The following is a 9,396-nucleotide window of genomic DNA, read 5'->3' on the forward strand; positions in this document are numbered from 1 at the left end:
CCAGACTAAGGGCACCACAATGCTTGGCCAGGCCCCTTCCCGGTTGGTTCCCCAAATGTGGTTTCTGCAAAATGCTCAGCCTTGCATTCACTCACTTCCCATCAGCCTTTTTACCTACAGCCCCTCTTTCCCTACCATCGGCCTTCAACACTCTTCCGTCACTTCCTTGGCGAAGGCCTCTGCCAATGGCTCAAGCTTGCAGAAGGAAGCCCTAATGCGTAAGGGCGACCCGGAAGGCCCTTTAGTCTGGGCTTCACGCCCACCTACCTTTCCAGCCATCTCTCTTATCTTGCTATACCAGAGGCATGCACAGGATCACTCTATGTTCCCTGCATGGTTGTGATCTTTCAGGTCTCTCTCCTCTCCACGACCTTTGCACAAACTAGTGCAGCTGCTAGCAATATGCCTTCCCTCTCTCTAGCTAGGGAAATGAAACTCCTTTTTGAAACCCAGATAAAGACTTCTCAGTAAAAACTTGTTTTGCAGGTGACTGGTCATTCTCTCCTGTCTGCTTCCTCCATATGTTGCATTAGGTCTTTTTATAGCACTGACATCACAGAACTATTATTATTTATTCAGTTTTTACAAGTTGAATCTCTAGCTGCTCCTTTTCCCTAAATTCAGCTAACTCCTCTTAACCTGTTTTTCTGACTCTTCTGCCCTAGTGTGGAGCAGGGCGCCAGTAAAATACCCCTTAATAAAGTCAAAATGAACAAGAAACAAAAGCACACCTTAAGAAATATGCAATTATTCCATACCAGTTTATTGTAGGTATTGTTTTTCAAAAATTATAACATAAATAACCTTTCGTGTCATAAAATAACTTAGTACAATTTATAATAAAACTTTTGAGAATTTAACATCTCATCAAAATACAATAAAATATGGTTTTAAAATATGATTAACCCTTTTGGCTTTTCTTTTACTTGAGGGCATATAAACCAAAAATATCCAACCTACGGCTGCACATTTAAACTTTTAACAAAGCATGTCTGGTTTATTTTCATGGTAACTCAACCATCCTAAATTAATACATAGTTTTCCTTCCTGCGTGGTTCTTGGTAATTGTGTTCCTTTTGATTTGTATTTCTGTTTCCACACAGCTTCCTTCTTCATTTTCACCTCTTGCCAGCTGCAAAGTCACCTCTCTCCGGGCCCCCAGAACATGTAGTTGAACTCAGCCTCTTGACATCAGTTTCTGTAATCCTTGCATCAGTGTAGGGAGTAACTGCTTGAGTAACTACAAAGGTATTTCAAAACTTCAGTGCAATTTGGTTCAGTTATTTTCATTCAGATGCCATCACCGTTCAGGAAGATTAATCACTGGGACCCACTGATCCATGTAGCGACTTTCCCGGCAGAAACAAATAAGTTGGCTTAAGGCAGGATCCTTCCATTGCGATGAATGTGGATTCTGGGGGGAGAGGGGGGAGATAAGAGACATAAATTTATTGCTAAAAAATAAAAACAAAACAGCATTTGCTTACAAGTACTCTACTTTTGATGGGAAGACATTTGAACATTCTATATTGTGGCTGCAAGGCACAGAGACAAGTTACATGCACAATAAATAAAGTTTCTTCTAGGTAACTGGGATACGATCTCAGCGACGTCTAAAATGTGCAGCCAGCACTGAGCCACACCTGTTTGCACGGTACTGGCTCAGTTTTGCATGACAGTTATCACTCACAGGTTTGCTCTACCAAAGCTGTACCCTGGCAGAGCCCTGGGAGAAGCAAGACTGAGAAGCAGTTCCAGGCTGTGCACACAATGGGAGCTACCCAGCAGCTGGCAGAATTTGCCACCTGTTATCTTCCCAAAAGACAGAACGGTACTTGTCAGGAGCAGCAAAATCATTAAGCTTCACTACACCAGTCAAAAAAAGACAGATTTCAAATGCCTGCACATTTGCCTCGGAACACATAAGGTACCTAGTCCCAAAGGTTTGCATCACAGCAAGGAAAAGGTCCATTTAAAAAAATGCAAGATTGTATATTAAAAAAAAAATTTCACTCTATCCTCTTAATGTATTTCTAGGGAATTAATAAGTTCTGTCTCCTACACCACTTCTATTTTTAGCTTTAACTGGCAGAGAATAAGCTGACTCCTTAATGAGGGGTGAGCCAGGAATTTATTTGGCTTTATCTAATCTGCCCAGCTAAAGGAATTAGTCACGGGAGGTAGTGCAGATGTAGGTAGGGAGTAGCTGGGCTGACTGCTGACTCACAGGGATCTCTTCCGCTGCTGGCTGCCTCCAACGTGCTCAGACATGTTCTTTAGCAGAGAAAATCGTGATGATGAAACTAGTCCATCCCGGCTGAAAGTCCGCCTCACTCCTCAGTGGGCCAAAGGCGGCCAGGCTCCTGACCCCCGCCCCCGCCCGGGCTGCAGGCAGCCGACTCTGGACTCCCTCCCTTCCAGGGCTGCGGCCCGGCCCGGCCCGGCCCGGCCCGCAGTCCCCCAGGCCCTTACCGTCACCAGCACGCAGTGCAGGTCCGGCGGTTGCGCGGCGCCCTCGCTGGCCGCCGGGCTGGCGTCGGTCTCCAGGAGCAGGAGCTTCGCCAGCCGGCCCGGGTTGCTGACGCGCAGGATGTTAATGTCGTTCTCGCAACAGAACGCCTGGATCAGGGTGAAGTGGATCTGCAGCGCCACATCCCTGTCGTCGTCCTCGTCCGCCGCCAGCAGGCACAGCACCACGTTATCCGGGTCCCTGCGGGCAGCGCGCGGGGCCGGTGAGCACACGGGCGCCACCGGCCCGCGTGGGCGCCTGACACTCCCGCTCGGGTCCCCGGGGTCTGCCCCCCACCCCTCACCCCCGCCGCTCGTCGCAAGGCGGCCTCGGGGACAGATGGAAGGCGGCCGGAAGCGGCGCCGCAGGGCGAGGGGAGCACCCGGGAGCGCGACCCCGGCGGGCTGGGGCGGCCAGGGGCACCAGGGGACAGCGGGGGCCCCACTTACACGTTGAGCAGCTTGGCCGCCTCGTACACACCGACGGTGATGGTGCGCTGACTCAGGGCTTTGCTCAGCACCTCCTCCAGGGCATCCCCCACCTTGTCCATCCTACACGCGGGCAAAGGCGAGGGGGCACGTCAGTCCGTGACCTCGGAGCCGCCGCGGGCCCCTCGCCCCGCACCGCGAGCCTCGACGAGTGCAAGTGCCGCCAAGCACCCCGGCTTTCTGCAAACCCAGGGTCCCCCGCCCCGACACCCCCACCCCCTTCCTTGACCCTCGGCACGCCCAGAAGCTGGGGTGTCCGGTGAGGAGCCCCGACAGTGCTTCCCGCCACCCTCCCCGGAGGACACTGCCCCCAGACAGCTGCCCTCTGCCAAAGTCTCTGGGAGCTCGGCCGGGCTGGGGGCACGCGCCTTGAGGGTCCCTGAGGGAGCGAGGGCTGGAGGTGCCCTGTGCAAACTTTGCCGCCCGCTCGCCCCTCCACTCTCCGCAATCCGGGTGCAGGGAGCTGCGCGGGCAGGGCGCGAGGAGTTCAGGTCGCAGACGCCAGCAGCCGACTTACCTTTCGGTCTTCTGCTCTCCAGCCGAGAATTCCTCCAAAGTCATATTGCAACTGCAGGTCCCTCACAGAGAGAGCGCGCGGCGTGCGGGCGGCTCCTGCCACCGTGGGCGCGCGGGCGCCTGCTCCCCGTACTCGCTCCCAGGCTCTGGTGCAGTCCGGCCGCCCCTCTTCCGTCCGGGCTCCACCTCCAGCGCCTGCAGCCACCGCGCCGTCCTCTGCTCCCGCCCGCCGGCTCTCGGCCCCTGGTTTCGCCGAGGACCGCGACACCACGACCGCAAGCTGCCACACAGCCACTGCAGGACAAAGGGCCCCGGGGTTATCCGACCAGCCCCCAGCCAACCACTTCGTGCCTTATTTGCATACGGCACGACCATTGGGCTATGCAATCAGCCTGGTTTGGGCAATCCGAACCCGGCTCCTGGAACCAGGCTATTAGGAGCGGAAGGGGGCGGAGTCACGCGGGAGGCGAGCGTAGGGGACTGGGGCGGTCGGGGCGCAGGTGGGCGGGGCCGCGAGCTGGCTGTTCCGCGGTTGGTGGGACGGGGGCGGGCTGAGGGCTTTGTCGCGGCGGGAGGCTGAGGCCGGTTTGCTGAGTGTTTTTCTAGTTGGTGCACATATTTAAATTATCGTTTCATGTCTTTTGTTTTCAGGGTTAATGCACCCAAGTGCGGTAATTATTACTAAGCTGGTTACATTTAAAAAAAGAAAATAGTGTGTCCAAACCTGTAGGGCAAAGTTTACCTCAGCAGTGTTGTTTATCAAAGGCTAGCTAGGCGAAGCTGCTTATTAGTCCTAGTAGTATTTCGGTGCCCTGTTGGCTGGTTTGATTTATTTTTAGAAGGTTACAAGGGTTGGAAGCTCAATAAAGAAAAACCAACACATTTGTGTTCAGGGATGGCAGAGAACCAAGCTGGCGTCTTTTCCCGCAGAAAGCAGAGAGGCTACCGAACCCGCCCAGTGGGACTGTGGAACTCCAGGGCTGGTCGGGATCTGTGGGGAGCTGGTGACCACATGTGTGAGTCGCTGCCTGACAGCCCACGGTCACCTTTCTCAAAGAGCCCCTCGCAGAGAAGGCGCCTTCTGCACTGACACCCGGCGCGGGAGACACGCATCCCACGCCCACGCGAGCTGCCAGTCTAAATTCAAAATTCTGTCTCCGTGTGCCCTCGGCTTCCCTTCATAAAGCAAGTGAGTGTGTCCCTACCTTCCCCAGGCAGCCTATGATCTCACCGTGAATTATTGATGTTAGATGCTGAATCATGAAGCTGTAGCTATAGGTCATTTTAGTCATATGCTACAATCTCACCTTTGGGATAATGGCAACTTGGAGGTGGAAAGCAGACTTTTCTAACTGCACACTTCTGGAAAACAAACTTTAATGTGTAGACTTTCACTGAACAGTTCAAAAATCCCTTTCTTTGTTTTTTGAGTTTGTGCAATAAATGCAAAAACAGTTCTTAAATTTACTGAAGTCACCCAACCTGGTGGAAATGCCTTCCAAATGCTTGCGTTCAAAAGAGTGCTTACATTATTAAGGTCACTCTATAGTCGAAGGTCACAGAAGTAAATTTTTGCAAGGGTCCCTGGGAGTTCTGTACCCTTTTATTTGTATCATTCTGCACAAATTATTCTCCAGCTCTCTTAATTTAATAGAAAAAGTGATAGGTGGGATTTTGGTTCCTTAATTGGCACTGCCATTTTGCATTGGATCCCTGATGGTGTTGTCAGTAAGGGACAATGAAAGGAATGCAAAGGAGTAAAGGAATGGTGGTGGTCAGTGCAAGGGGGCTTATGTTTATCAATTCCATGTGCAGTCTTTCTAAAGAATTCCTCAGCATTGAAATGTAGGTGGGCATTGAAATATTTTCAGTTTTTTTGTTTTAAAAGGATTTATTTATTATTTATTTGAAAGGCAGAGTTACAGAGAGACAGGGAGAGAGAGAGGGAGAGAGATCTTCCGTCTGCTGGTTTACTCCCCAAATGGCTGCAATGGCCAGGGCTGGCTGAAGACAGGAGTCTGGAACTCCTTCCAGGTCTCCCACATGGGTGGCAGGGGCCCAAGTACTTGGCCCATCTTCCACTGCTTTCCTAGGTGCATTAACAGAGAGCTGGATTGAGTGGAGCAACTGGGACTCAAACCATTGCGCATATAGGAAGCTGGCATTGCAAGTGGTGGATTAGGGGCCGGCTGCAGCTCCCTGACAGAGAACAGAGGAATAGAGAGTTTCTGCACAACAGGGACTGTGATTTCATCAGGGTGGTTCCCTCAGCACCTAGCACAGTTCCTGTATTTAGTAGAAGCACAGTCGATGTTTACTGAGTTGAATAGGATCTGAGAGTTCAACAGCATATCAGAATCCTGCAGTCTGGTGCATTGTATGAATTCTAAGAGTCCACATTTAACTTTAGTTTAAAAAAGCTTTTTTTATATCCTGCTATACAACAAGACCTGTATAATTCCTGGTCCTTTGCCTTTAAATGCTTGCAGTCTAATCGGTATGTCCATGCCTGAACTGGATTTTGGGACAAAATAGTATGCACTGTCATCAGCTAGCTATGCTGAAAGTCTCATGACTTTAGTCATCTGAATGGAAGCTGTGGGACAGTAGAACCCATGTATTGTTTACAACAATTCAAATGAACCCTAGTCCTCCTAGTACCCCGCCCAAGTCAACTATGTACAGTGAAAATGTAGTGTAAAACGGTTATTTCCTAGTAGAGACCTAGTTCCTCACTCAAAAACTAAACTGCATGCTGTGTTTGGCTTCATGGGAAAGTTATTTGCTCTGGTATTGTGGGGGTTTTCTCTATGAGATAAGCTCAGCCTTCCAGTATTCCAAACTGTTCATTTGTCATACTTCCTGACTCAGATATGTTACATCACTTTGCCTCATTGCTGAGTCTACCTGGAATGTTTCACCAGTGATTATCTTCCACGTTGAGCCTCATGGCTGGAAGTAGAAGCTGCATCTGGCTACACTTGGATTGCAGCTGTACATTAGAATGGTCACAGATGATTTACTACATAAATGCTTAATAGTCTTGCAGAGAGCTGGTCACCAATGGTGAAATCAGAGAAATTTCTCTATCATTATGATAGATAGATAGATAGATAGACAGACAGATAGACAGACAGATAGATTTTTGCAGTCAGCCTGTTAAGTACAATATGTGAAGTCACTTTAAAAACTACTCCAGGTACCCCCGGGTACTATAGTGCACAGCACTAGAATGACCTTATGGTCATATTTGTAAGGATGCCAAATGGTTATATTTGGAAATCATGGAAATGTGTACTCAAGAGTTGATAAGTTATTTTGGCACTGCTACCTACTTTGCAGATTAAAGATCTTTTTGATCTTTAGATTCATTTTTATTACACATAGATTCCTACTGCTGGTTCTATAATTGGTTCTAGAATTATAATGTTTCTTTCTGACCAAAACTAGTCAGTGCTTTAACATCTGAAAGAAACGTGATGCTTCAGCCATGTGGTTCAGCGGCTCAGACCACCCCTGTGGTGCAGGGTTCTAATCCTGGGAGTAGACCCTCTCCAGGAGCCAGGCCCAGCTTCAGCTGCTGACTGTGTGGGGCTTCCCTCTGGACCAGCACCTGGCCAGGCCTGCTTGACCCAGGTGTTGTGTGCAGCTTGCACTGTGGCCCTGGGCTACAGAAAAGGATGGGGGAGGGGGGTCCAGCTGATGAGGGACGCCCAGAGTCAGGCCCAGCAGTTTATATGGGTCCCAAGTTTGACATCAATGTGCTGGTTTCACTTCTGAGGCAAGAAAATGCAAGATACACTGATGTCATCAAGTTTGCTCCAGAAATAAAATACACAGATTATCTTGTGATTAGTGTTGGAACTTCCACCCTGCACTTAGATCCCATGACCTACTACACTGTGAAAATGTACAAAAACCTGAAATGTGAAAGCAAGCCTCCTGTTAAACACTAATGACTGACTCTCTGTGGATTTTGGCAGCATGGGGATTCATTTGATGTTTCCAGAAACCAGAGAAACCTATGAATTAGAGGAACTATGGACCCTATGTTCTTATGATGACCAGTTAGCTCAGGTAGCACCTGAGACATTACCTGAAGACTTTATTCTTGGAATAGAAGACAACACTGCATCCCTTACTCCAGCAGAGTTCAAAAAGCTACATGAACTGCTTTAGTCACTTCAGAAAGATAAAAGAAATATGATGCTTGTTATTTTAGTATCAGACAGCTCATCGTTCACATTAAGAGATTAGGGGCCTCCACCTATGGTGCTGCACGGACATCCCATATGGGTGCCCATTCATATCCCAGCTGCTCCACTTCTGATCCAGCTCTCTGCTATGGCCTGGGAAAGCAGCAGAAGATGGCCCAAGTCCTTGGGCCCCTGCACCCAAGTGGGAGACCCGGAGGAAGCTCCTGGCTCCTGGCTTCCGATGGGCGCAGCTCTAGCTGTTGTGGCCAACTGGGGAGGGAACCAGCGGATGGAAGACCTTTTTCTCTGTCTCTCCCTCTCTCTCTCTGCTGTAACTCTATCTCTCAAATGAATGAATACATTAAAAAAAAAAAAAAGAAGAAGAAGGTTAATTAAAAAAAAAAAAGAAAAAAAGATAAGATTAGCCTGTGACAAGATGTGTTTAACCACTGCTATGGTTTGAATATGATATGGCTCCTGAATGCCTGTTGGACTTTGATGTCCAAAGGCATATAAGTTAATGGTACAAAGGGGGTGAAAACTAAAACTAATTTTTGTCTCTAGGAAGTGGGCTTATATGTAGTATCCTCATGGCCCTGAGGGCATGCCCTTGGAAGTAGTTCTAGAGAAAGTTGTTTGTAAACGCTGGGCTCAGTCACCGAGGTTCTGGCTTGCCCATGCTCCACCACTGGCATCCACTGCCCTCATTTCCAAATGCATGGGGCCACCTGACCTTTTACTGGAACCTTCAAAACTGAGCTAAGAACCCCTTTGGCATGATGGTTTCTTCTGGTATTTCATTATAATGACAAAAAGCTGACCAATAGAACCAGCCACCCAGAACTGTAGTATATTTTATTGTTGAAGACCATAAGGTTTCTAATTTAATTTTTTAAAAAATCTGGTGATTTTCTCAGAGCAGATCTATGAATTTTCCTCATTTTCTTCTCAAAGAAGATCAATCAGACAAGATTTACTGTCACCTAAAAATGTTTCTTGACTTAGATCAACATTTCCATTAGAAGTCACATGAAAGTCTTGTTTGTGTCTCATGGACCATCACTGTAGTGGGCAACATTCTGTGATGGTGTCCATGATCTCTAATGCCTGCTTGTCACACTCTGTATAAACCCCTCCCCTGGGGTGCTGGCAAGACCCACAGATTGTTTCTAAGCAATGGTGTTAGGCTGTCACACCCGTAACTATGTTTTGTTCTGTGGCAAAGGTGAAAGGATTTTGTAGGCACAATGAAGGCCCCTAACCAGCTGACTCTGAGTTAAGGAAAGGGAGATTATCCTTGGTAGGCCTTCCCTAATCAGGCAACACCTGTAGCAGCGGGCCCAAGGCTTTCTCTGAAGAGAGGCTGCCAACATTAGACGCTGTTTCTCCATTGCTGGCATGGAGGAAGCAAACCACAGCTGCAAGGAAGTGAGTTTTTCCAACAAGCTGAGGGACCTTAGAAACAGATCCTTCCCTCGTCAGGCCTCCAGATGGGAATGCAGCCTGGCCAAAAGTGACTTTACTTCTCAGATCCTGAGACAAGAAGCCACCTAAGCCATGCCCAGATTTCTGATGGACAGAAACTTGAGCTAATCAGGGGGTGTTGTTTTAAGGCACTAAGTTTGTGGTAATAGGTTACCAATCTTCAAAACCTAATGCTCATAAAATACCTTCCGTGCCATTATTT

At 48.6% G+C, this 9,396-nt stretch overlaps 1 protein-coding gene across 3 annotated transcripts; it reads right to left on the reverse strand.

Moving 5' to 3' along the window:
• Window positions 1-742: 742 nt before the first annotated feature.
• On the reverse strand, window positions 743-3,806 carry GADD45A (growth arrest and DNA damage inducible alpha). 3 transcript variants are annotated; one of them, XR_016237287.1, is made up of 4 exons: window positions 3,515-3,806; window positions 2,959-3,060; window positions 2,228-2,710; window positions 743-1,414 (listed from the first exon to the last, which is right to left on the reverse strand). XR_016237287.1 is itself a non-coding variant. In XM_002715933.6 (4 exons), the coding sequence occupies exons 1-4, from the start codon at window positions 3,556-3,558 to the stop codon at window positions 1,301-1,303; spliced, it is 498 nt and encodes a 165-aa protein (XP_002715979.1). In that variant the 5' UTR covers window positions 3,559-3,806; the 3' UTR covers window positions 743-1,300. The 3 variants fall into 3 exon arrangements, 2 of the variants coding, with proteins under 2 accessions (XP_002715979.1, XP_089193360.1); XM_002715933.6 differs by having other exon boundaries at window positions 2,473-2,710; XM_089337234.1 differs by lacking the exon at window positions 743-1,414 and having other exon boundaries at window positions 2,224-2,285; window positions 2,421-2,710.
• Window positions 3,807-9,396: the final 5,590 nt, after the last annotated feature.

Source organism: Oryctolagus cuniculus, chromosome 7 (assembly GCF_051225735.1).
Source record: "Oryctolagus cuniculus isolate XC-2025 breed Fujian yellow rabbit chromosome 7, ASM5122573v1, whole genome shotgun sequence".
Taxonomy (NCBI): Eukaryota; Metazoa; Chordata; class Mammalia; order Lagomorpha; family Leporidae; genus Oryctolagus; species Oryctolagus cuniculus.

Bases quoted from the DNA above. Each gene is read 5' to 3' on its own strand.
- GADD45A (XM_002715933.6), bottom strand. From the start codon at position 3,558: ATGACTTTGGAGGAATTCTCGGCTGGAGAGCAGAAGACCGAAAG. The intron at 2,711-2,958 runs GTAAGTGGGGCC...CGCTGCCCGCAG, and splicing joins GCGGCCAAGCTGCTCAACGT to GGACCCGGATAACGTGGTGC. The intron at 1,415-2,472 runs GTAAGGGCCTGG...CTCTCCCCCCAG, and splicing joins TGCACTGCGTGCTGGTGACG to AATCCACATTCATCGCAATG.